This window comes from Perca flavescens, chromosome 12, assembly GCF_004354835.1.
Source record: "Perca flavescens isolate YP-PL-M2 chromosome 12, PFLA_1.0, whole genome shotgun sequence".
Taxonomy (NCBI): domain Eukaryota; kingdom Metazoa; phylum Chordata; class Actinopteri; order Perciformes; family Percidae; genus Perca; species Perca flavescens.
In genome coordinates, this window is record NC_041342.1 from 15,169,950 (window position 1) to 15,197,521 (window position 27,572).

General features: G+C 40.9%; 2 protein-coding genes across 2 annotated transcripts in view; one reads left to right on the forward strand and one right to left on the reverse strand.

The window, feature by feature from the left end:
- The window catches only part of phlpp1 (PH domain and leucine rich repeat protein phosphatase 1), a 48,784-nt gene extending 37,102 nt beyond the window's left edge, over positions 1-11,682 (forward strand). The window contains exons 5-17 of the mRNA XM_028593824.1: positions 374-520; positions 1,987-2,214; positions 3,320-3,522; positions 3,822-3,882; positions 4,794-4,889; positions 5,772-5,927; positions 6,269-6,469; positions 7,383-7,545; positions 7,664-7,794; positions 8,142-8,255; positions 8,673-8,867; positions 9,032-9,260; positions 9,381-11,682. Coding sequence (XP_028449625.1) covers positions 374-520; positions 1,987-2,214; positions 3,320-3,522; positions 3,822-3,882; positions 4,794-4,889; positions 5,772-5,927; positions 6,269-6,469; positions 7,383-7,545; positions 7,664-7,794; positions 8,142-8,255; positions 8,673-8,867; positions 9,032-9,260; positions 9,381-10,703 — 3,247 coding nt within the window. The 3' untranslated portion in view covers positions 10,704-11,682. The remainder of the gene's footprint in view (positions 1-373; positions 521-1,986; positions 2,215-3,319; positions 3,523-3,821; positions 3,883-4,793; positions 4,890-5,771; positions 5,928-6,268; positions 6,470-7,382; positions 7,546-7,663; positions 7,795-8,141; positions 8,256-8,672; positions 8,868-9,031; positions 9,261-9,380) is intronic.
- Positions 11,683-12,941: 1,259 nt separating this feature from the next.
- On the reverse strand, positions 12,942-24,525 carry mep1bb (meprin A subunit beta b). The gene is made up of 16 exons (XM_028593723.1): positions 24,437-24,525; positions 23,751-23,841; positions 23,577-23,660; positions 20,225-20,243; positions 20,066-20,116; positions 19,935-19,978; positions 19,740-19,818; positions 18,222-18,339; positions 17,887-18,065; positions 17,075-17,293; positions 16,708-16,860; positions 15,669-15,884; positions 15,094-15,561; positions 14,814-14,993; positions 14,307-14,460; positions 12,942-13,220 (listed from the first exon to the last, which is right to left on the reverse strand). The coding sequence occupies exons 2-16, from the start codon at positions 23,775-23,777 to the stop codon at positions 12,998-13,000; spliced, it is 2,214 nt and encodes a 737-aa protein (XP_028449524.1). The 5' UTR covers positions 23,778-23,841; positions 24,437-24,525; the 3' UTR covers positions 12,942-12,997.
- Between the last annotated feature and the right edge of the window lie 3,047 nt (positions 24,526-27,572).

A 27,572-nucleotide genomic window follows, 5' to 3' on the forward strand; every position in this document is an offset into this window, starting at 1 on the left:
CTGACATAGGACACGCCAAATGCCACTGGTCACCGGTGTTTGAATGAACAACACAGACGCCAACACTGCAATTATTTTGTCGACATTCAAATGTGAATGTTAAGGCTGGCTTGAATCTGTCCATCTGTTTTTCACTTACACAAACTCTGTGTAAGCTACACTTTGCTACATTTCCCATGAATATATTCATAAATATATTTATGAAGATATATTTATGAATATCTTCCACTCTCTTGCAATATTCATGTTGACAAGATAAAACTACTGTACATCTCCAATCACTCCTCTTCCCCTCTTCTCTTTTCCTCTTCTCTTCCCCTCTTCTCTTCCTTTTTCTAATTTGTTGTTAATACTTTTATCCGCTATTTTTCAGATTTTCGCGTCTGCGGAGCCTCAACCTGTCTAACAACCACCTTGGTCAGTTCCCCCTGGCCATCTGTGACATCCCCATGCTGACGGAGGTCAACCTCAGCTGTAACTACCTGACCTGTGTCCCCAGCTCTGTGGGTGCCATGAACAAGTAAGTAACGGAAGGAAGTCATTGAGAATACAGAACTGATGTTAACGGTATTTATGCTGCAAGATTGAAATCTTTGCTAAACTCAGAGGCTAAATATAACTGAATCTAAAGTTCAGGCATATTGCAGCCCTCATTTAGATACACATAGTTGTTCTTCCTTTGTAGATTCTTCTTCTATTGATTCTGTTATTGGTGTTTACCACTCCTCTCCCTACTATTGGCTTGTGATGTTGGTGATCATCCCATTCTGTACCGGCCCTTACTGCTGAGTTGGGGCCAGTGCTTGCTTGCATTGATGCTACCTCAGGGCTGGGTGGAAAATCGGTAAACCTTTTCACAAACCAACCACATAACCAAATGTGGGAGTTACCTAGCAACAAGTACATGGCATAACAACCACCATGGTGTGCTTTGCCAGTTTCAACATGTGAGCAAACAATAACAAAACTTTCACAGATCATCTGTGGTGCGTGCCCGTGACATTTTCCCTCCATCAAGGCCTGTCCCATGGACGGATTAATTGCTAGTCTATGCAAGTCAATTCATTCTAGTCCTGTCTTATTACTCAGCTGATTAAACATTACTTATATACTCTCTGTCATTTGAAAGGTTTGTCCAGCTTGTTATTGAGCCATTCTGCTGTGGATAATCCAGCTTTGACTATCTCCCTTTGCATTGTGGTGCACACCCTCGCTTTTCTTCGACAATTTATCTCACATTTCTATATTGCCAGGAAAATGTTGACTTCTAATTGATGGACCACTGAATTACATTTCTGAAATAGATTATGTCAATTGGTTCTGGTGGCTGAGACATTATATTATTATATTATATTATATTACTTTGTGACATTGTTACTCTGTCCCTAAAAAAAAAATTACATATTTCGCTGGCTGAAAACCAGTTTCTTCCTTTGGGAATGCTCAGAACATTTGAAGTTGTTGTTGTGCTTCTTTATCAGTCCCTTTGCCTGTGGAAAAGCCCTTTAACTCACTATTTAAAGAAGTGACAGAAAACGTACAAATAGTTCAAATTAATTAACTTAGGCTCTTAAACTCGATAATTACTATATTATTAGGGCAAATTTACCCCAACATGACAAAAGGAATACATATATGGTAGTCATTTAGTAGCTGGGTCAGTACTGACTCATGGATAGTACATGTGCTTTAAACTCAAACCTCATTCGAAATTTAACATACAGGTATGTGGGTTGAAGCAGGGCTCAATGAGAAGTTAATCTGCATGAATGATCGGGTATGCCTGTAAATTCCTGAAGTGGCCAGTACTGCCATCTGCTGGAAATTAAGTGTACTGATTATGAATACTGAAATTGTGGCACAACGTCATTGTTCCTAAAATCCACCATCTGTGCAATTAAATAAAATTCTTCGTTAAATTGCCGTCCTGCCTATCACCTCTTTCATGACTGAGATCAATCGTCTAATCTCGTGTTCCTCTCTCAGTTTGCAGACGTTCCTATTGGATGGTAACAGTCTCGATGAGTTGCCCAATGAGCTGGGTTCCCTCCAGAGGCTAAGTTACTTAGGCCTTTCCTTCAACCAGTTCAACCATGTGCCACAGGTGCTGGAGCAGTTAGCCTCCATGGAGAAGCTGTGCATGGCTGGAAACAACCTAGAAACACTTACCCTGCAGAATTTCCGACTGCTCCGTGTCAAACACATCGATTTAAGGTACGCCAATTTAGGCAGATTATTACAAATATTTTTTTTAAAGGAATCATTATTTGGAGTTTATGTTAGGGGTTTTCTGAATGAACTTTGACAACTTTCTCAAGAACAAGCATCACTTCCTCAGTCATGCGTTTTCCAGAGCAATGTACTCAATGATACATGTTGTCCCACTAATGATGGAAACAAAAACAAGCCAAAGCATGAGCAGACAGCACGGAATCAGGAAATCATTTGCCTTTAGTGGCTCCATCAGGTGTCTTCCCATTGTTTGCAAAAGCACAGAGCTTGAGTGACTTGCACTATTTTCCAGTTAATACTTCACTCCATTTGACTTTGCTTAGACAAGGTCAGTAAATACGTTTTCCAGCTTTCCTGTTTGGGCAAAGATTACTTGGTATCTCTGATGAGGATGATGAGTGCTGCTGCTGTTTGTTTCAGTTGATTTATTTCAAGAAAATGTGTCTAGTCAAGACAATTTAAAATATAGACAAAACATGTAACCGTGAAATTGTGCAATAATCCAATTTTACAAACTTAGCTCAATATTATGAAATGTTATTTTATCTTGCTTCTTTCACATTAACATTTTATTTCCCAACAGCATTTTTTTAATTCAAATTTTAACTTATAATGCCTCTTTTCATCACAAAACCTGACAATGCCTGTCAATCAAGACAAACTGGGCCATTGTGTGATTGACTGTTGCTTTAGCCGGGACATAGAAACACAAAATGTTGGGTAATTTTTTATGGATCAGAATATTAGATTTATGTCTTTTATGTCTATCAGTTTTGCCATACATTATTTCTAATAATTGAATGCTTGGACATGGTTAGCTATCACCACTAGGTGACCGAACAGGTGTGCAACAAATTCACACACACAAAAACACACACACACACACACACACACAATGAAAAAAACACTTCCATCAGTGTTGTACACAGAAGAACTGAGTACTAAACAGAAGTCAAGGCGCTGATGCACAATATATCAGCCATCACCTGAGGCATGTTCCCTGCCTTGTAAGAAAGGCCACAGCCTGTGCAGTTCAGCCCGATCCCATTGGAGCTGAACCTTTGCCTCCTCCCTGCTCCTCTGTCAGGTTGAATAAGATCTCCAGCATGGTGCCAGATGAGCCTGACCTGCTGAGGCACGTGACCCAGCTGGATGTGAGGGATAACAGGCTGACGGACCTGGACGCCTCGGTCTTCCCCAGGCTGGAGATGCTTCACTGTGAGAGGAACCACATCGTCAGCCTCAAGTCTAAGGGTTGCTTGCTCAAAGGCATCTACGCCTCCAACAACGGTGGGTTTGGCACGCAGAACATCATGTGTGGTTAGAAAAGACAGATCCCCCTTCCTCTCACATCACCACCACGTCTTGACGGAAATCAAAATAGCTCATATATCCCCTCGCAGATGTCAGTGCTTTCTCTTCCTATATAACCGTATTTCACCCCGTGCTCCTCTCTCTACATGCATTCATTTTTCTAACTTGTCATCACCCCCCCCCTCCCCCATCCCCCATCCCAAATGCTCCATCAACCTGCTTTTGTGATAGTCTGTCCTTGCTGGAGGTTAATGTGTTTGGCTTTCTCCATACAGAGCTACGGCAACTGGATGTTAGTCCTGTGCCCTCCAATCTTACTTACATGGACATCTCGAGGTGAGAAAAATCCCAGAAGTACACACACACACACACTAGAGCTGGGTGATATGGAGAAAATCAAATATCCCGATATTTTTGATCAAATACCTCGATATCGATATTGTGGCGATATTGTAGGGTTGACTGGTACTTTCACAAAATATGCACACAATGAGATTTTTGATAAATAATCATCAATTATGTTGATATAATAACTATCTGGGTAAAGGCAAATAATAGAACAGCTAGAACAGTCTGGTGTGTTCGGAAAATTACATCACTCTACTGTAATGCAGCCTTTAAAACCAGGAAAAGACACCACTCGTGTCATATCAGGATATTACGATATCCAAAATTTAAGACGATATCTAGCCTCATATCGATACAATATCGATATATTGCCAAGCCCTAACACACACACACACACACACACAAAAAGGAATGCAGCTCTAATTGTGAATGGTATTGAAGAGCAGTAACTGTTCCGTGTAAGTGACAAAATTAGCTTTAAAGATTTTAGAGGGCTGTCACTCTTTAATTGTGTCAACCCTGACCTTTCACATGACTATTGGTTGTTATGGGAAAGATACTGTAGGCTCCTTATGGTCAATAAGAAAGGCATGGAAAGAGTACTCTACTATCATTTGAAGTGCTGAATTTACCTGAAATTATTCATACATTATTCATTATGTATTTTTAAGAGAAGTTATTATTGCATTTTTTTTTTCCTGAAACACAACCGAATACTAAACAGCTGAGACTTCAAATACTTGATGAAGTGAATCTGAAATATTCTAAAATATGGAGAGATAAAAAGCCAATTTTTAACCAGAAGTGAAGTTTTTTCTAGAGGGAATTGAAGTACATGCAGTATCCCAGTCTCGCTTTACATGAATTTATCATCATCATCACCCCCTCTCCTCCTGTAGGAACCACATGGAGTCGTTGCCAGACTGGCTGTGTGAAGCTAAGAAACTGGAAGTTTTGGACATGAGCCACAACCTCATCACTGAGCTCCCGGCGCGGTGAGTCTCTCTCTCAGCATATGTGTCCGTTAGCCTGTAAATGGAGTACAGTGCTGCGTTACTCTCCCTGCCCTTTGCCGGCCAGTCATCTATCCCCCATAGAGCCTCATAAATCACGCAGATAGCCTGTAACCTCTGCAGCCTCCGTCCATTCTCTTCCTCTTTATATAGCCTTTTAGAAGGTCAGATGCAGCTTGCTTCCTCAACTTCTCTCTTTCTCCTATTGCCTCTGCCAACCTTCCTCCCTCTGCTTCTCTCTCTTCCTCTGGTCCCCTCATTGTCTGCAGATTTATTTTTGACCCAATAAGTGTCAGGATGATGAATTTCAGCTGTGGGCGCCACTAGAGGCGCTGCTATTTTCCTTTTTCACATCCTCATCCTCACCTTCATTCTCCTAGTGCACTATCCTCATTTCCATGACTGTTTCAGCCTACTTCAGTTACAGTCTAGTCGCTCACACCACGTTACTATCTATCTATCTATCTATCTATCTATCTATCTATCTATCTATCTATCTATCTATCTATCTATCTATCTATCTACCTACCTATACATCTTTACATTGATACATCTATCTATACATCTATATATCTACAGTATCAGTCAAAAGTTTGGACACACGTTTCCCATGAATGAGAAACATGTCCAAACTTCCAACTGGTTATCTATCTATCTATCTATCTATCGATCTATCTATCGATCTATCTATCGATCGATCTATCTATCGATCTCTCTCTCTCTCTCTCTCTCTCTCTCTCTCTCTCTCTCTCTCCCCTCTCCCCTCTCCCCCTCTCCCCCTCCCCACTGTAGGGTCATCCAAGTCTGAATGTTTATGCTTAATGTTGTAGTACTGACCCAATCTGTATATCCTTTATGTCGCAGGTTGTTATGCAGCAACAGTCTGAGGAAGCTGAGCGCAGGACATAACCAGTTGCAGAAGCTGCCTGAAAGAGTGGAGCGCCCTCTGCTGGAGGTTTTGGACGTACAGCACAATCAACTGGTGGAGCTGCCCAGCAACCTGTTCCTCAAATCTGACAGGTAGCATTAATTATAAGCTGGAAGTGATTTTGTTTTCTATCAGCTAATGCACCCAACATCTCATAAGAAGATGAAGTGTAGGGGAAAAAAATGCAGGTATATAAAGATGAAGGACAGAAATTATGCAAAGGATTTTAATCGAGGACAAGATATCCAAGGGCAAGGATGACAGGCAAATAAAAAACATCCAACCAGGACACGGATGGTAGAGGGGGGAGGTTTTAATGGGGGGGTCATAGTATCCATGTAGAAGTGTGTTATTAAAGTGACTCAGCGCTATGTTTTATGTCCTTGTCTGAAAGAGCACAAAAATGAGTCTGTACTTTAATTTTTACTTTCAGCTTACGAAGCTTAAATGCGTCTGCCAACAAGCTGGAGCACCTGCCGCCATCCAGCTTATCAGAGGAGAGCAACAGCATCCTGCAGGAACTCTACCTGACCAATAACCGGCTGACGGATAAGTGTGTACCCCTGCTAACGGGCCATGCACACCTTCGTGTTCTGCACATGGCCTACAACCATCTCCAGACCTTCCCGGCCAGGTAAAGAACTTACATGCACTTTGTCATTTGCTCTTCCCTTTAGCCTCGCCTGTGTCTTACATTAGAACTGGAACTAACGGTTATTTTCGTTATTGATTCATCTGTTGCATATACTGATACTGGATTTTGGAGGCCGATACTGATATACTACTGTACAGTTAAAATGTAATAGTGACATTGTTTCTAAATTACCTCATACATACTTAGGGTTGCACGATATTGACAAAATGTGATATTGCGATATGGATTATGAATATTGCGATATCAATATTAATTTCGATATTTTTAAACATATGTAAAATTACAAAGGTTATGGGAAAACGCATCAAAATAGATTCATAACAAATACAACACATGGTTTATTTCACCTGACAGTCATATTGGACTGGTCCAACATGAATAAATAAATAAGGACCATGTCTACAGAACAGGACATGTTTTACTGGTTGTACAGTATAACATAAATAAATAAAGAGAACAGGACACAACTTTTCTTTCGCTTCTCTGATTCGTTCCATTTTGTTCATGTTTTGATGTTAAACATACATGTGGCACAGTGAATCCTTAGGATGAACTGTATCTGTGGATGGCTATCTTACCTATAGGCCAGTAAGTCTATCACAAATAGGCAGATTTATATTTGCTAATATGTTGAATTCATGTTTAAAAAAAACTTTGAAAAAATGACCAATAATTTGGTGGCCCCTCTGTGGACCCCCTGTTGAAGATCTCTGATTTAGACTATAAAATAGTTTTAAAAAATGGTCCCACACAATTTCCAAGAGTCCAAAACCCCAATGGATTAAATTTACAATGATTTAAAGAATGAATTAGGCAGCAAATCTGCACATTTGGGATGCAAATCATCATTTTATGTACTTAACTCACCCAATACTTTCCCCTCATTCTTCAGTAAAATGGCCAAGTTGGAGGAGCTGGAGGAGGTGGACCTGAGCGGAAACATGCTCAAGACTGTGCCCACAACCATCATGAATTGCCGGCGAATGCACACACTCATCGCCCACTCCAACACCATCGAGGTCTTCCCTGAGGTCATGCAGCTGATGGAGATGAAAGTAAGACAGTAGTATTATGTAATAACATCTCTGCGGGTCTTTATTTACAGTGTATATATGAGCCCCAAAGCTCGTACTGTACTTGCATGTGCGTGAGTGTCTTGTCCTCTGTTGTCAGTGTGTGGATCTGAGCTGTAATGAGCTGAGTGAGATCACGCTACCAGAGAATCTGCCTCCCAAGCTTCAGGAGCTGGACCTGACTGGAAACCCTCGTCTCAACCTGGACCACAAGACCCTCGAGCAGCTCAAGTATGTCATTGTTTTTCTCTGTAGGTCTTTTTGACTTTAGTTACAGTGCAATTATGCATGTAGTTCTGACAATGTGTCAGTGTATTTTATACATTTTTTCATGCTTAATATTTGATCTACCAGTGTGTATAAATGTTATTGTTGTGTAGATACTGTTTTTTGGGGGTTTTCTATTGTAGTACTTGCTTTTCTAATAGTCCAGTTTCCCCCAAAAAATACTTTTATCTAACCTAATCTAACCTTTTTCTGATAGAAACCACCATATAGATATCCTGAGTAGAATACTGTCAGAAGCTCATGTATCGTTACAGTGAATGTCATGTATTTTATGTTTTGTTGTTTTTCAGTAATATCCGCTGCTTCCGTATTGATCCACCTCCAACCTTTTCGTCGAATGAGGCATCTGGCGGGCCTGCTGTGTGGAGTCATGGTTACACAGAGGCCTCGGGCGTCAAGAATAAGTGAGTTCAATTCAGTCAATGAGAAAAAACAACCACCATCACACTCGTCCAGCGAAGCATCACTAATCCAGCCCTCTTGAGAATGCAGAGAAAGCCAGATGACTCAAACCAAGGAAATATTGAAGTAGTGCTTATTGAAAATATGTATCATGTAAACTTAACACGCCAAAACATCTTTATATGGGCTAAATTGCCAGTTCAACGCTAATATTAATATTTTCATATAAGTGAGAAGTTGAATAGGCACATCCTGAGGTTCTGCTGTACAGTCAAAGGAATCATAGGAGGTATTATTTCCATGGTTATAAGCGAGTGGAGTAAAGTGATCAATATATGGAGAACAGAGGAGTTTTGAAGACCTCATTGTTTCCTCACTGAGCACACGCATCAATGACGTTATGGCCTTTTCTTGTCTAGACTGTGTGTTGCAGCTCTCTCAGTAAACCGTTTCTGCGGGAGTCTTGAGGCCCTGTACGGTGTGTTTGATGGGGACCGGAATGTGGAGGTGCCCTACTTGTTGCAGTGCACAATGAATGACGTGTTGGCGGAAGAACTACACAAGACCAAGAGCGAAGAGGACTACATGACCAACACCTTCCTCGTCATGCAAAGGTGCATGACGACAAGCATTTCTATCAGCCGTCCTCTTCGGTTACCAGTCTTTCAAAATACGTTGCAGCAGAGTTTTAATCGCTAGCACAAACTATAATCTGCAGAAATTATTGATTGATTATTTTAAATATTTACTCTTGCCCCCTCTTTCTTTGCTACCATAGAAAACTGGGAACTGCTGGGCAGAAACTGGGTGGCTCAGCGGCTCTGTGTCACATTCGCCACGACCCCACCGATCCCGGTGGCTGCTTCACCCTCACAGCTGCTAATGTGGGCAAGTGCCAGGCCATCCTGTGCCGCGATGGAAAGCCATTGTCACTGTCACTGCTTCAAAATGTGGGGCTTGAGGAGGAATACCGCAGGATCAGGCAGCACAGGGCCATCATCACTGAGGTAGAGATCCCTGAAAGCATCCCAAGTACATTGTAATCGATGTGGAGTACAGTAATGTAAATGTAACTTTAGAGGTGCACTGCGCGAACACTGTATTGATGTTTATGCTCTATTCCACAGGACAACAAGGTGAATGGCGTGACAGATTCTACACGAATTATGGGCTACTCCTTTCTCTACCCATCTGTCATCCCTTGTCCATACGTGCAGACAGTCACTCTCACCCCACAGGATGAGTTCTTCATTCTGGGTAGCCGAGGCCTGTGGGATGCCGTGTCTCCCACCGAGGCTGTGGAGGCTGTTCGGAACGTCCCCGATGCCCTGGCCGCTGCTAAGAAGCTGTGCACGCTGGCGCAGGGCTACGGCTGCACAGATAGCCTCTGCGCTGTTGTGGTCCAGCTCAGCGTGAGTGAAGACTGCTGCTCCTGCTGCTGCTCCGAGCCTCCCCACCCACCTCCTAGCCCCGGCTTGGGCCCCTATCCCCCATCGTCCTCTGCCATCAAGGAGCGGCCCTCAGATGGCTCCCTCCCTGTGCCGCCTTCCTCCTGCAGTGAAATCAGCAGTGAGATCAGTACCAGCGAGATGAGCAGCGAGGTGGGCTCCACAGCCTCATCTGATGAGCCACCACAGAGCTCCTTGGTGCTGCTGCACGAGCAGCCCCACCATCCACACCTCCACCTGCACCATCAGGCCCACCCGCTGTCCCTACAGAACCAGCAGACCCACACTACCGCCCAGCCCTGCCAGTACCTGTTCCCAGGTTCAGAGCTGCCCTCTGCCCGCAGCTGCTGTGCCCTTCATCCCGCCTGCTTAGCAGGCTCCTTCCAGAGGCAGCTGTCTAGTGCCACCTTCTCCAGCGCCCTGTCTGACAACGGGCTGGACAGCGAGGACGAGGAGCCCATCGCTGGTGTTTTCTCTAACGGGAGCCGTGTAGAAGTAGAGGCGGATGTCCACTGCCTCAAAGCAGAGTCGTCCTCCTCCTCCTCGTCACCCCAAACATTGTTGCCCTCATCCCCCAGCCAGGAACAAGCCCTGCTGACTCTTCCTCCACCTCCTCCACCGCCATGCACCCCAGAGCCCCTGGAGGAAGGGGCCGACATGAGCCTCGGTGAGGCTGAGAATGGCCTGGAGAGAGATGAGTCTTGGCAGGGAGCCGGAGCTGGAGGTGGGGATGGAGGAAAGTTGGCAGGCAAGAGGAGGATTAATGGGTCGGTGGCACGACAGGAAAAGAGTCACAACCTTATTGAGGTGGCTGCTGATGCTCCCTCCAAGAAGTCCGGGGGTTACTTCACAGCTCCAGCCCAGCCCGACCCAGATGACCAGTTCATCATCCCGCCTGAGCTGGAGGAGGAGGTGAAGGAAATTATGAAGCAGCATCAGCAGAAACAGCAGAAACCGCCTGGGACCGATCAGCCCACAGACTACTACGATACCCCTCTCTAAACAACACCACCACCAACTACAGCCTCATCTCACTCCCAGCTGCAGCATGCACAGAAGCCTACTGTACCATCGACCTAACCAGTTAGATTTTCCGTGTACGGACACAGACATGAGGCTGTAAAATGCACATGAAAAAGTTGGATCATACTTTTTCTAAACAGCCTTCCTAGCTCAACACAGCCTCGTCATTGAAGAATCATACACTGTAACGTGATCCACCCATTTTTACCCCAGCAACTCATGAGATAAAACAAGCAAATGAGCCCTTTAACGATACTCAACCCTCGTGAATAGGCTGTGGACACAGCTCCTGGTGTCCATGGTTGTGCCCTTCTCACAGACTGTGGAACATTGTTTTTACATTAGACAACCAGCTGAGTATGTAATTAACACTAGTCTTTTTGCAATAGCATTAGCTTGCCACAACACTTGGTTTGTTTGTTTGTTTTGTAAGAACTTACCATATCTTTTAATGTGAAAGCAGTGAAGTTGCTGAAAGGACTTTTTAAAACAGAGAAGTATAATGTTTTTATTATCAGTGAACTATGTCGAATGGTACACCAGTAATACCACACTTAACTGTTGTAGATAGGGCACTTAAATACTGTATTTCTTCAGTAAATCATGGCTCTTGGCCTGTAAAATGGCATAGAATTTTTTGTAGAAATTTAAAATACTAACTCCTAGGAGTTGCATACTCTTTATGGTGACCCAGTCACTTTTACTAATCTTCTCTGAGAGAAATGGTGATTTTTTTTTTCTCCAATGATTGTAAATAAGAGAAATGTTGTATACTGATGCTTTTAAAGGAACTACGTACCTGTATGTTGGTGAAGGTTTTTAGAAGTGGGGAGGACGTGAGGTTCACCAAGAGTTTGCTGTTATGGAGGTGTCACCCCTCCACCCCCTTTATCTTACAATGTAGACCCACAAATCTGACACACATACACACCCACCCACACACACACACATAAACACAAACACAAACACACAAACATAAACATATATATATATATATATATATATATATATATATATATATATATATATATATATATATATATATATATATATATATATATATATATATATATATATATATATATGTGTGTGTGTGTGTGTGCAATTGCAGGTCAGAAACCCCAACATTCCATGCAATATAACTACACAAAGTTGCCATGGTTTGCTCCACTTTGTTTGATTATGATGTCCTGTAGTCATCACTGTATCTAATGAACACTTATAGGCAGATATTTGCATGCACACTCGCATGCACGCACATACATACACACAAACGCACATACATGGACACTCACACGTAATATTAGTCCCACCTCCCTCCTACAGTAACTGTTATCACCGGCATGACTGTGTCAAATTCAGTAATACAAACAAATATATCCACATGGAAAAGAGACAACACAGATGTTCCTGTCTTTGGTATAATAAATTTTAAATTTGTGAATATAAGTCATGCTCTATTGGATTTTTTTTATAACATTCATATAAGACTTCAGAATTTCAAAATAATTTATTTACAATAGTATTCTAAGTTTGCTCTAGTGTTTTTACATTGAATGACCAGAAGGGGGCAATCTCATAATGGTATGATGATAGACTCATTGGATATGATCTAGAGCAGTGGTCTGCAATGTTTTTTAAGACAAAGACTCCTTAACTGAAAGAGAGATGGAGCAGGGACCACCAACTACACACATTGTATAAAAGTTGCATATTAAATTGGGCTTAGAATAACGTCTTGGCAGGCCTAAAGCCTTTATTCATACCTTTTTTTTTGCAGTGTACTAAGCTATGAAAAGTGCCTAACAATTGTTGGCATGTTTTAATGTCAAACATACATGTGGAACAGTGAATCCTTAGGATTAACTGTCTCTGTGGATGGCCTTAGTGATTACCTTACCTATAGGCCAGTAAGCAGTGGGGATTTATATTTGCTAATAACATGTTTGATTCATGTTAAGACTTTTTATCTTTTGAAAAAAAAAAACTTTAAAAAATTAACAATCATTTGGAGGCCCCCCTGCATTGATTCTGAGGACCCCGTAGGGGTCCTGGACCCCCTGTTGAAGATCCCTGATCTAGAGTATGTGATTGCTTTACCTTCTTGCACTGGAGTTTCAAGCCTTACATCTATAAATCCAAAGCCTGATCCACAAGATATTTATCAAAAAACACTGAACTGAACAAGATCAATTTTAGACTTAAAGTCTGTTTTATTTTGCATTTTCCTTCTGTTTACCAAGTTGTCATATTGGAAACGTCAGGGTCTTCCACTACGCTTTCTGAATGGCACTTAGGTTTTCCATGACAACACTGTTGTTATTAGCATGTTTCTTATATTTCTTCTTCAGACAGATGACACTGACTGCTGTAACCAGCAGCATTACTCCCAGTACAGACAGAGAAGAAGCAAGTGCAAGGGTGGTTTTATCCATGATGGAGCCCTTGTACTGACAGCTGTCCCCATAGTACCACCAGTCATCACCCACCACACACCTGGAGACCAATGGAAAAAAAGGGGATGAGAGAAAAATCAGACCTGAAAGTATTCCCCGCATGTTTAAAGGGTGATGGAAAGTTAGTGGAAGAAGGTTAATATAAGAGGGACTTAATCTAATGGGACAAGATAAGAGGGTCAATGATTCACTATAGAACTGATATACAAGCTTTTATTGGGCTTTATCTAGATAAAGTGCTGTTCTGAGATATTGAGCATCACATTTTTGGATATACCCACTGGAAAAACTATACTTTTCCCTCAAATATTCCATTTTAAAAAGCTCTTAAGAATAGAAAATTAAGATTTTGGGAAATATACTTATTTTCTGTTTTTGCAAAGAGTTAGATAAGAAGATTAAAACCTCTCTTATGTGGTATCGATGAAGAGGCGGTCAGCTTAGCACAAAGACTGGAAACGGGGGGAACCATCTCAATCGACATCGTGATATGAGACTGTATAACGTCCTATATTTTGGATATTGTAATATGGTAAGTGTTGTTTTTCCTGGTTTTAAAGGCTGCAGTACAGTAAAGTAATGTCATTTTCTGAACTTACCAGTTCTATTATTTTTATGTAACCACTTAGTCATTTAATCAACATTGTTGATGGTTATGTATCTAAAATCTCATTATCTCAATATTTTGTGGAAGCATCAATTGTCAACCCTACAATATTATACCCTACAATATATTAGGTATTTGGTCAAGAATATCATGATATTTGATTTTCACCATATCGCACAGTCCTATTCCAAAGGTAGAAAAGACCTGCGCATAGCCAAGAAATCCCAGCATGCAAGCAATATCAGACTGGCTTTAGAGGGTGCTTTGTACAGAGCTGGCGTAGCTGCCCCCCCCCGCTAAGCTTAGAGGCTGCTCATCTAACGCCGCAAGAAAGCGAATAAGCATATTTTCCAAAATGTTGAACTATTCCTTTACAAATAATTTCACACAACGATAATGTAATGCTGGAAGATTGTGAAAATGTAGATTGCTCAATTTTGATTGTAAAGAGTCTGACAGCTTTAAGGCCCCCTGGTTGTTACATTCACAGTTAAGTGAGTGCAGTCAAAAAGCGCTCACCTGCAAGCAGCCTTCCCCTCATCAACCACGCAGACTCCGTTATTCAGACATTGCACATTGAGGCAGACATTAATGGGTGCAGTGGTGACAGTGGTGGTGACAGGCTGCTGGGTTGTGGAAGGCAGAGGCTGGGTCACTGTCAGATGATACACATCTGAAGAGGGAGAAAGCGGTTAATTGGATCCAAGTGGAGGCGCAGACTGGATTGCATGGTTGTAGTGTTTTTTTCTGACAAGTGGAGATGTTAATCATGGATGTAATCATGCATCACTGGTATACAATATCCCAAAAACATGCTGTTTTGCATTGGTGCCAGGGATGAGTATGTACAGTACCATACTAATGAATAAATAATTGATGTAACGTGTGACACGATGGATGTGGTGTCACAAGAAAATAACATACATGGCGACACATTTCTTCCATTTTATCTTAAATATCATTGGACACAGACTAGGTTTTTATGTTAAAATGTGTTGAGTTTATACTGTATTCTGATGCTTTTACCTTCCATGGTGAGGAGAAAGATGGCGTCTCCTCCCTTTATAAAATCCCTGCTCTTGGCTCTGAGGTGGGTGAGATACGCTGCAGTGCCGGAGCCTGGCCCTCTGAAATACTTGGACCCATCTGTGTGTGTGACCTCAACGCCCACCTTGCGAGGGTCGTCCCAGAAAAATCTGTCCGAGTCTATTTAAAAGGACATTGTTGTAAATATAGTATTTTCATGGTTTGTTTTTACATAAAGAATAAATCATTTGAATCTTATTAACAGTGAAAGTAGCTGCACCTGTTGCCTTCATGTTGGGGTCAGTGGTGACACTGCGCTGGTTGGACATGCGCTTTTGGATGTGTGGGTGCTGGTCCAGCAGCATCATGGTTATCTGTTTCCAGGGGCATGGCCATTTCTGTCCTGTGTCTCCTTCACGGGCAACTAGATGAGCATAGGCCGACAACTCACCAGGGGAGCCTGCCTTACCGCTGGGGTACAGCTCCATTTGGAAGGCGTAACCCTCCTTAGAGGTGAATGGGGGGCTGAAGATAGGTGTGTTTGTTGGGGTGTTTTCCATAACGTGACTGAAGTTTTTCACACGCCATATAAACTCTGGGCAGGTAGTCTCAGAGAGGTTGATGTCATCCAGTGACAGTCCCCCTGCCAAGGTCCCAGAACCCTCCTTGGTCCCTTGAAAGACCACACGGAATTTTGTTTTGACGTCTAGACTCACGTGGTGCAGTTGCCACAGGTCCTGAGGGGAGCCTGTTGAGGTAAAAAATGGAATTTATTGAATAGCAAGGTCATGATGACCAGATTTGACAAGCAAAATTGTAACATGTTGAGCAGAAGCAGAATTTAGTAATAGTCACCATCTATTGTCTTTATAAAGCGCAGTTTTCCATTAGGGTTAGCATTGTCATATTCTCTGACGTGGATCTTCAGTGAGTCGCTGGGGCCGGCGCTGTTGTAGTAGAAGAACTGCAGACACTGGTATCCTCTTTTGGGGTATAGGAGCCTGCTCTCCAGCAGAGCCGTATCCCCAGTGTTGGCTGTGCCAGTACTGAAGTGCATGAAATACCCGGAGCCTAAAGATCCAAATTTCACTTAATTAATAATGTTAGTACCTTAGAATTACTTGAATGCACTTTCCACAGTGGGTGATAATAGGGACGGTTATAAAGGCCGATCTGTCATATAGCAACAATTAAAAGATAGGTGTACATTTTTTAAAGTCAATCTTAAAAAAACCCCTCACATGCCTAAATGTTGGCTATATTGAAACAGTTTTTTGGTTGCTGTAATTGTTCCTCCTGTGAAGAGATCCCCTCCTAATGTGCATTTAATGTAAGAGATAGGGGTGGAAATCAGCAGTCCTTGTTTTAAATTCATTTTAAAGTTTAGTGGTAAAGTTTATTGAGGCTTTTTTCTTCTTCTTTTCAGTCTAAGTTAACCAAATCAAGTGGATATATCTTCCAAAATTAGGGTCTTTTAGTTTGAAATGTCCTCTGTGTTTTCTTGCTGGGCTGTGGTGGAGGGATACTAACACAAAAGGTGGAATTTCATACTTTAAAGAATGTATCTTTAGAAGATACACAACACAGATATCTAACACAGACTGCTAAAGCCTCATATTAGCTTTGGTTGAACTTTGGAAAATGTTCTAGAACAAGGACTGTTTTTTTGTCCACCTACATTGGAATTGTATGTTTTTTTTCCCCCAGTGCCAGTATGGAGAGTAGGAAAAACTACAGTTACCAAAAACTTTTTCCAATGTACATATGGGCATGTGAGTGTCGTTTTAAGACACAGACTTTTGAAAGATTTGAAAAACAATTTGAACTGATTCTTCAACACAGAGCTATGCATCTGCACCATGTGTCACATATGTTCCTGAAAGAGAATTCTCACCAGTGCATTTGCCCATGTTGGAGTAGTCTGTGTTGGGCCCTCCGTCAGCTTTGGCAACCCTGACCCAGTCTGCCTTACCCTCTTGTCCCTGGATCATACCACAGATGTTCTCGCGTTCAAAGTCACATGAGTCCAGGAACGTGGAGCCCTGGGCTAGAAGCCATTTCATAAACACACATACACAAGTGTCGGACTTCGAACATACACAAGTGTCGGACTTCGAACTGCCATAAACTGATCGACAGTAATGAAAAATGTTTTGCTTACAAATGAGAATTAGGTGTTATGACAATGGTGGTACAAGCTGACACAACACTTCTTTTACACATAGTAAAACCCAACTTGTGTGTTGGTCGTTGACTCTTACTGCAGTTATAGAGGCGGTGCAGCTTGAGCAGATCACTGTCACTGAACTCCATACGCTGGCCAATGACATCACTGAAAGCAGGGATCTTGGTGACAATGGTGGGCTCAGTGCCGTTGCGGAAGGCATTTTTACTGTAGTGCATCATGGAGCCATAGTCGTAGGGCACACCCAAAGAGCTGGAGGTGCTGTCGCTGTAGGTGTTAAAGTTGTGCTCTTTACCTGTAGATCAGACATGAAAAAAGGTGTCAGTGCAGATGAATTCATTATCACAATGTCAATCAATTCCATTCCTAAAAATGTGGGGTTGAATTTCAGAGATGTTTGTTAGGATCATTAATCAAAGTGGCTTATCAATAACTGACAGGTGTTTAAAGACTTGACAAAAGATTGATGACATATAAAGTACACTGTACTTTAACCACAGACATTAGATTAATTACAGTTTGAAGAGCGAAGGTCAATGCAAGACTGTAATGTGATGCCTTGATGTGCTAATAATGTATTTTTGCTTATCTTGTTGAGATTATGCAGCCAGGAATACAACTAATTTTTATCGAACAAACAATAAATCAACTGCTGCATGAAGTCCTACATTACGAACCTCATTGCAAACATTGCATGAAATTTTTTTGGTTTTTAAAGCATAAATGAAACACTCCTTTTCCATCTTACTGATTTATAATTATACACATACAAATATGAGCCATGAAGTAGGCATGTCACGAAGGAATAAATGATATGTGGGATCGTGAATGGGAAGAATTTAAATTAATTATAATTAAGTTGGCAGTGTAGCAGTTACAGATTCATACCCTCTGAGATGCGGTCCCACATGATATTAACATAATCATTGCGGTCTGCTCTGGACTGTTCATGCCAGAAACCCAGAGCATGAAGGAACTCGTGTTCAATGGTGGCAATCCGGTCACAGTTGCTCCCTATTGACAAGATTTGCTTCCCAACTCGCCGGTTTCCCACAGAGGAAAAACAGCTTTTGGAAGAAAAAAAAACAAGGCTTTCATGAACATCCCATTGAGTACTTTTGTTGTAAGTATAGAATACACCATATATAATGCACTGATCCTTAAGAAAGTTCAACTTGTCTTGCCATATAAACAGACCATAAAGAATAAAATGTTTGCCTTACCCCCCCCCTTTAAAGATGGAAATGTAGTTTGCTTCTCCGCTCCAAGGCTTGAAGTCGATGCAGGTCTTGAGCCGGTACTGCTCAAAGGCTTTCAGAATTACACCTTTTGCATTGATCTCTGCAGAGAAGATGATAAATCAAATCTGTTAAAGATGATCAAATATGTCTTCCAAATCCCCTTTTAAGATTGACTGCAATGCAGTGTGAATTCAGGGCCTCTGTTGAATTATCAAAGTATGCTTTTCCGTATTTTCTGTCATATCTACAATGTTATAATGTTGGCTTTTCATTTTAAACGTCAAATAATGAGGTTAACGTATTATAGAGAAATCCCTGTGAGGTTAAACGCTCCAATTTCAACAGTTTTTTCTAATCTGGCTAAGTATTACGCAACTCTAAGCCGACCTTCTATGATTGGTCATCTGCTCCAGGTAGGCAGGACTGGAGTGTTGTTTTTTAAGCCACTGCAGGTGTTAAAATTGTTGCATGTAGCTAACTACATGCTAATGGCAGTAAAATGTCATCTTGGCTGCCAGTGTTGTTAAAGTGCTCATATTGTGCTTTTTGGCTTTTCCCCTTTCCTTTATTGTGTTATATATCTTTTTGTGCACGTTATAGGTTTACAAAGTGAAAAAGCCCAAAGTCCACCCCAAAGGGACTTACCATCTTCCAGAGAAAACACTGTTCACAAACTGCTCCAAACAGCTCTGTTGAAGTCCAGCCTTTACTTCCGTGATGAACGTGCGTCACTTTGTAACACGTTATAATGCTCGCCTAGCTGCTAGCGTGGCACGCCATCATACTCAGCAACTGACTAGCTAGCTGTGCTGATCTAGCTACTGCGCATGTGCGACTCCCAACAAAGATGGAACAGAAGCGACATGCCTCACTCTGTAGCTAAAACAGAGAGCTCAACACACAGGGTGAAAAAAGGAGCTGCAGCAATGCGCAGTACAACAAAAATATGGTGTTTTTTGAAAATTAAACCACATAAATCTACTCTGTTACAACCTCTTAATACAATTATGAAACTGAAAATCAGCATAGTATGAGCACTTTAAATTCTCCCCAATTCTGAGTCACATCACTCTTGAAACATTTTCTGTTTATGTAGTATTTGGTTTAAAAGCCTTAATCTGCGATTTTTTACTGTAGAAAGTGCTGCTATATTCTATGAGTGTCAACTGCTAACTATAGCTAACGTTACATGACTAACGGCACTAAACAATGTCATCTGGGCTACTAATGTTGTTAAATTCTCCCCAATTCCGGGTATTATGAATATGTAAGCAGTACTTAAATATTACAGTTTGTCAAGGTGGAGGTAATATAACTGCTTCATATAGTGTTGGGTAGTTAATACCAGTATACTAGCACTTAGTTACTTTTCACCATGGCTTACCATAATATTAATTTAGATGAATATATTGTATAAATCCATCCCTATTCCTTGATAAAAAAACATTACTGCACATGTAAAAACATTTTCTAAAACCAGTCTCTAACAGGCACTCTTACCTAAGTCATCTTCCATGTAGTATGGGATCGTTTTTGGCCACCTGTACTCATCTCCTATTATGGAATTTCGAGTTTGCCTCTGTGGCGGTCAATAAAAGCAATCACAAAGACAGGAACGACATGAGTCAAGGTTATGCTTTACTCCACAAAATTCAATTGTGCAGGTGAAGATTAAAAACAGTTAAATTTACATACCTCATCAAGCACAATGTCCCCCTCTACTAGATTTAACCCTGCCTCTATGTAGACCAAGCACAAGGAACACCGGTTTACAATGGTTACTAAATACTAATCTGGAGAAATAAGGATGAAAAATGACCACATACCTTCGTTGATGTCAAAAATGTCAAGGTCTCGTCCACCGTCCACATCATGGTCTGTGTAAATGGATTTGAAAATAAATGTGGAAGAATAGTCAAATGAAAACAGCACAAAAGTGACAATTGTAAGTGTAGTCTGTTTTGCTTGAAAAAAACAACACTTACCTAATACATTTGTAGTGGGCTAAACAAAAGGTAATTGAAATGTAAATGTTATTGATTGCAAAGGTATGAAAATCAAATGTATAGTTATCATACAGTATCTTAAAAAAAACAAAATCTCACCAAGCAAAGGGTAGTACCCCATAAGAGCCATGCAATGTGAAGAACAAGTACACCCGTAGGTTTTTTTCCTGCCATGTCCTAAATTGTCCCTATATGTGGGACAGTGCAGGTGACAGTATACTGAGCTCTTAATAGACACTCAAAAAGGCGAAAAAAAGAAAGGTACATGCAGGGAATAAAATGAACTGGGATCACAAGTGGATAATTGACAGAGCTGTAAAGGCTCTGAGTTATACAGCAACTTCAAACTTCTCTGCTATCTGCTAACAAATCTTTACACATTTGCAGATTAGCCACAGTGAAACACTAAGCCAGGGGGCAGCAAAACGTAAAGTACTTACCTGCCAGAATAAGACAGACCAACAAACAACATTTGGAAGTTGTATGTATCATTCTCAAATTATAATGCTTTGTTTTTAATAACCTTTTCTTACAGTTTACTTATACAATACATTTTAGCTGTTGAAGAAGAAGATTTGTCACATTAGAAAGCAACAGTGATGCATTGCATTTTATTTAGCTTTTTACCAAACTAATGCTTATATTGATCCAGAGTAAATCAATACATTTTATTATTCTTTAATAAAGGAAAATGCAGACTCCTGATATACTTGGTTGGTTTTTATTCGCAGGGCTTTTAGAAGCAGGTCAAAGCTCATTATAAGCCACTGTTTAATTCATCCTTGTCATTGATAACCATTACCTTGAACTATCTCCTAGCAATGCTCCATGTGCATTTTGTAAATGGCAGGTGTGACATGTTGGTCTATCAATTCATCCACACTGTACTGTGCCCTCCAACAGTTTCAGCTTAGAAGTCAAAGGTTGTAACACCATGCGTATTTCAAAATACTTCTCTTTTCAAATGCTTCTTTACACTGTACAGCACATGAACACAATATGTATGTTTTACTGATTGCACTGCTTTGTGCTACATTGTTGACTGGCAAGATAGAACAGAATGCTCTTCTTAGAAACCTTCTGAGAAACACAAAAGGATTTCATCAAAAGAGTCACACTCGTCACTGTGCTGGCTCCAGAATCCAATAATTGAACCCTTTCAAGCATGTTAACAATTGCCAACACTGACAAAGAATCTTGGTCTTGAACCTTGAAAAAAAGATTGGTATGTCTACATATACACCGTGACATACTGTAGTGGATCCACTCAAGGTGGGTCTTTGCATTTTTTGCAACTGCACTAGAAATTTCTAACTTGTACAACCTTTTCTGCAGATTTTTTAAAATATATTTTAGATATTGTGCTCTTTTATAAAAAGAAGTCAATGTACAATTGCCGTTAAAAAGTAGACAAAATAGTTCAGGCTTCATTTTTAATTGCACAATTCATCCATTGGCGTAATAGCAATTTTTCCACCAATGCCTTTAAAACTAATAACGTATATCACCAAGCAATGCTCTTCTCTACAGTTCCAAAGGTTCAAAGTTCATTTATTTGCACAATGTAATGCAAGTTGTAGTCTGTTTATGCTACACAAGAAAAAAACTAAACTATTTGTTAATGGTGGAGGATGACTTGAGATGCCTGAGGAAAAAAGCTGTATCGCTTGTCAGGCGGCAGCAGGGTGAACAGGCTGTTGCTAGGGTGGGTATTGTCTTTTAATAACTTTTGGGCACCGCACCGATATCACTGATGCTATGTAGATGGGTATCAATCAAAACCTTTCTGTCCTGGGTCGTGCACAAACCATGCCAATTTGCAATGTTTTCAGTCAGGAATAAATATGCATCCATCCATTTTCAATACTGCAATGTTATCCCAAATTAGTTGACTTTACTAGAAATTTGTGTGGAAACCCGCTTTTACACAAGGTGAAACTTAACTGGTCAAGTTGTGTTAACACAGGGCGGTAAGTTGATGCAGTAGACAAATCAAGTTTTCATTAGTAGTCATTACTAAAAATCATTAGAAAACATAAATCATATTTTTCTGGAGTCATGTTGTCTAAAATAAGCATGTTAATGATATTAATGGACGCCCGTTACATTCAAGCCATTGACAAATGAGTTGATACAAAGCTAATTAAGACTATCAGACTCCACAAAACTCTCTCTGTATTTCTCAGTATGGCTATGTTCAGAAACTGGTGTTGTCCGGTGACTTTTGCGCGAGTGAAGACAATTTCCTCTTCTGAAGAGTCCATTATGTTTTATTAATCCTCTGTGTCCTCCTTGGCTACTAGCAACTGTGTGGAGAAGGGGTGGGGGCGGTGCACAATCATGGAAGGATTGTATTATGTGGACTCGCCGGCAGTTTTGTTGTCATTACTTAGAATTCCTCATGGGGGAGACAGAAACTACGCACTAAAGTTTTAAACATGCACAGACACATTACAACTATATATGTTGGGCTAATCCTTCTCCTGACCTACAAAGCTCTAAATGGTCAAGCACCATCATATCTTGAAGAGCTCCTAGTACCTTATTGTCCCACTAGAGCACTGCGCTCCCAGAATGTAGAGTTACTTGTGGTTCCTAGACTCTCTAAAAGTAGAATGGGACCCAGAGCCTTCAGTTATCAGGCTCCTCTCCTGTGGAACCAGCTCCCAGTCTGGGTTCGGGGGGCAGACACCGTCACCACATTTAAGAGTAAACTTAAAACTCTCCTCTTTGATAAAGCTTATAGTTAGGGAGTGAGGAGTTACAGCATACGCCTAGCCCGGCCCACGTGCTTCTCTTCATAGTCGTCAGATTCATCTACCATATAATCAATAATATAATAAAAGTAGAGGGAGGCAGGCCAGTACAGCCCGATCCGGTTGGGGAGAGTTATAGCCCGACCAGGCTCCTCTCCTTAACCTGTCTCTCTTAATTATGCTGTTATAGTTTTAGACTGCCGGGGGACTTCCTTTGACACACTGAGCTTCTCTCTCCTCTCTCTTTCCATCTGTGTGCATCCATGTCCCAGAAATGCTTGTTACTAACCTAGCTCTGGGGAGCTTTTTCCCCCGGAGTCCTTATGATTTTTTTTCGCCCAGCATGTTTCCTTGGATTAGGGTGGCACCAAAATCATGGTTGTAACTAATGTAATTTAGTAATGAATATGGTTTTTAACAAAACATGAAAGAATAAGTAGTGACCAGTAAAATGTTTAATTACAACTAAATCTGGGTTTACAGTGTGGTTATCCCAGCATGCTTCAAGGGTAGAGAGACAGCATACACTCTGGACAGACAGGGACAGATAGTTGATAGTTTCAAATTCTTCTAACCTGCAGGTCTTTGGATTGTAGTAGGAAACCAGAGCACCACACAGACCCCAGGGGAACAGGCAAACTCACGTTCATATTCGGGAGCTAGGAGTAAAAAAATATCAACTATTACTTTAAGGTTGGATTGTTCTGTCCTTTTTTAAATGCTAAACACCTAATGGATCTGGCACATACCTTAATGACAAACCCACTCATTCCCATATAGCAGGCTGAACACAGGCGAAAAAACTCTGTCTCGGGACAAGACTCAGCAGTCTATACTCATCTACAAAAAAAACAACACAGTTTTCAAAATCAAGATGTCGATATCCTGGACAGAGAGGATAGGTGGTTTGAAAGAGGCCATATTTGTTAAAGTGGAGCAACCGTCTTTAAATAGGGGAGTTGGGTTGAGACATCATTTGTCTTCAGCCTACAACATGGTTCTGAAAAGCCATTCACAGGCCTTCTACACATAAACAGTAAAATAAATGGACCAACAGATCCCATTGCTCTGGACGGAGATCAGTGAAGTCTATTAGAAGCACTTTTCCGGTGAGGGCTGAGCGTTACTGTGCAGCCTCCAACTGAGCTTGAAGCAATGGATGTGACGTGAGCAGCCTGTCTGAAAGTTGTAAGTCTTCTGGTAGCTGTGAACTCTCAATCATTCCCAATCTTGCAGAGACGGAGAGTGTAGGTATATGTAAGGAGATAACATGGGCACAGGCTAATTATTGCTAACTAAAATGCTAGTTAACATTAGTAATTAAACTTAAACAGCTAATGTAAGTTGAAACTGCCTGCATGATGGAATGCTAACGGTGGGTGAGTGCTTGTTAGCATCAAAATGGTGCCATACCGCGTTGCGGAGATAGGCTTACCCCCTTGGTTTTACAGACATGCCATCCTGCTCCACCTCTTGAGCAGGAGGAGGGGCATCATCTGAAGCTGCTGGGACACCATCTTCTCTGGCAAACACAAATGGACTACATCTTAGCAGTCATGTGACTTCATGCCATGAGATCATGTGACTGCATTGTGTATTAAGGCCAGAGTTACTCCCTGTGAACACTAAACAACTGATGAAGGTGTTTGGATGAACACTGAAACATTTTATATTTTTTAATCCAGTGCTTTTAAATTAAAGCTTTGTTGAAACTACAATTACCTGGATGCATAAATGAATCTCCATAGACATACTTTTTGTGTGTTTTAGCTATGTTGTATATTTAAAAACTGCAAACCTGTTAAAGTGCAATTTGTAGTAAAAATTGAGAATCCTTGTGTCAAATTAACTTCCACTGACACTCTAATAGAAATACAAGACTTTTGCAGCACTTGAACATCAGACAAATGAGAATATTGAATTGTGTGGTGTGGATGGAAATACAAAAACCAGTATTATATTTATACTGCTTGTACTGATTGATCCTAATCATGACGGCTCCCTCAACCTAAAAATGAACAGACAATTCCCAAATTAAAGTTTTTGTCAACCATTTTGGACCAAGGAACAACAACCACACTTTGCTCTATAGACATACAGTACACTCTTTGACTCATGTATGGGTTACTTTATACCACTCAATTGTGAGAAAAATGTATGCCAATCAAAAAGATAGGAGGGATATCAAATCCCATACTAATTAAGGTTGGTGATCCATTGTAAAAAGTTAAATCGGTAAAGTGGTGTCATATTGTAGGCTTTTAATCAATCCAACTTTATTTATAGAACACTTTAAAACAGTGTCTTGAGGACCCCCTCGAAAACGAGATGCTTCATCTCAAGGGGTTATCCTCTTAACAATTTCAATAAACAATAAACAACCACATTTTACCAAAGTGCTGTACATAAGAATACATGAGACATAAAGTACATAACTCCCACAGGCATTAAATAGAAATGAAACAAATTAAAAGACATAAAGCATGAGAAGACCGCCATACAATAAAATCAAAATGTCAACTTCAGGTGTCAAAGGCCAAGGAGAAATGGTGGGGTTTAAGAAGAGATTTAAAAACAGAGGCCTGTCTAATGGGCAGAGGCAGATCATTCCACAGTTTAGGAGCTGCCACAGCAAAGGCACCGCCCCTGATTTGGGGACACTCAGGAGCAGTTAATCAGCTGACCTGAGAGAATGGGTGGGTGTATACGGGTGTAGCAGCTCAGAGATGTAAGGTGGTACAAGACCATTGAGGGATTTCAAAGCAAATAAAAGAATTTTAAAGTGGATCCTGAAATGTACGGGCTGCCAGTGGAGTGAGGCTAAAATGGAGGAAATGTTCTCTTGTTTACATGTTCCAGTTAAAAGACGAATAGCTGCGTTATGTACCATCTGGAGACGGGCGACAGAGGACCCAGGCACAAAATCTGGCTATCGTCTGCAAAACACTGGAAAGACATGCAATGCTTCCTAAGTATGGACCCAAGGGAAAGTAAGTAGAGAAGAGGGCCTCAAACTGAGCCCTGTGGAACCCCACAAGAGAGAGAAGCAGAGGAGGATACAGACTCACCACAGCGGACACAGAAAGTCCAATCTTACAAGTAGGACCTGAACCATTCGCGTGCTATGCTCTTGATGCCCACCCACTGCTCCAAACGAAAGATAAGGATTTCATGGTCCTCTGTGTCAAACGCAGCAGCTAAATCAAGAAGCACAAGAATAACACAATCACCAGAGTCTGCAGGTAAAAATATGTCATTAAAAACTTTGGTGATTACTTATTGATATTTCCTGGCCTCTGCTTTATACCACTCAAAAGATGGATTCATGGAATAGATGGAACTAATGGAGCAGAACTGAAGCAGTTCAAGCTCTGGCCATATTTTTCTGTGACTGACCACAACAACATTTTACATAAGTATGTGGAGCACTCGAAAATAAAATTGCACCTGGTACACAGTGCTGGGATAGAATCCTAGTGCACAAGTAAACACTATTTTGTATTTTGTAGAAAAGGCTGCTGTGTAGGGTGGTGCCTGGACTGCACTGTAAGGACAGTTTTTCTGTCTGATCTGCCATTTTGTGGTGAACTCTCATCTTTCCCAGAGCTGCTACTAAATTCTTTTTTCATTAATTTATTGGTTATCCCTGTATTTTCTCAAGGTATAGCTCAGGTTTAGATGGTCCATTTCACTTTGATCTGGTGCCTGATCTAATTTAGCTTCCAAACCCTAGCATGTTGGTAGATGACGTAACGGTGAGTCATGATATATACTGTACTGTATAATAATAAAACTGTTGCCACTTTAGCAGACAATCTTTATTCTAGCCTCACCTCTACATTAAATAGTTGGAACATTCGAATATGATGAATTTTAATTAGGAGTTGTGCCTTCTGGTTCTATACATGGTATCTGCAAAACATGAATAGGATAATAGGATTATTGCTTTGCTGTAGGTCCCTCTCCTATAGTATTTGCTGTTGACATGAACAGTGATTAATTCCTGTTTTTATGAAAGCCCCAGAATATGGAGCATGCTTTTTGTTTGCTCTTTAATAGAGTCAAGGCAGGTGCCTTCCAGCTGGACCCCAGGGATTTCACACCATAATGGTTGCAAAGATGTAAAATTGCTTAAGCTACTGCTATCTCAAAGCTTTTCTGTGCCAATCCTCACAGTAAATCATGTAGCCACTTTTCTATACTGACATGCAGTTCAGACATGATGTGAATTTGAGGAAATAAGATAAAGGGCAAAGCTGTTATTTCCACTGTTTAGTCAAACGTTACTTCTTCCGAAACAAACAGCAGAATGTAAAGGCTGCTGTGTTTTCATATAACACTGATATAATACATTCATATTAACACTTGCAACTCTTAAGTTACTCTGCTTCACCATTAAAACTTCCTCAGAGCTACAAATTGAAACTGTGATCTGCATTGAAATGTGATCTGTATATGAATTTCCCTTTTATTCTGATTTCGAGACATTCATGTTCAGTAACATCAGCAGATTTCTGGCAGAACAGTCCTGCTGTGAGCGGTTTCAGCACAGCAAGACTTCAACCCTTCCC

Excerpts from the sequence above, each read along its gene's own strand:
- mep1bb (XM_028593723.1), bottom strand. The coding sequence starts at position 23,777 with ATGGGAATGAGTGGGTTTGTCATTAAG. Across the intron at positions 17,294-17,886 it reads GTGGGACCGCATCTCAGAGG|GTAAAGAGCACAACTTTAAC; the intron begins GTATGAATCTGT and ends TCTGATCTACAG. Across the intron at positions 15,562-15,668 it reads CTTTATAAAGACAATAGATG|GCTCCCCTCAGGACCTGTGG; the intron begins GTGACTATTACT and ends TTACCTCAACAG.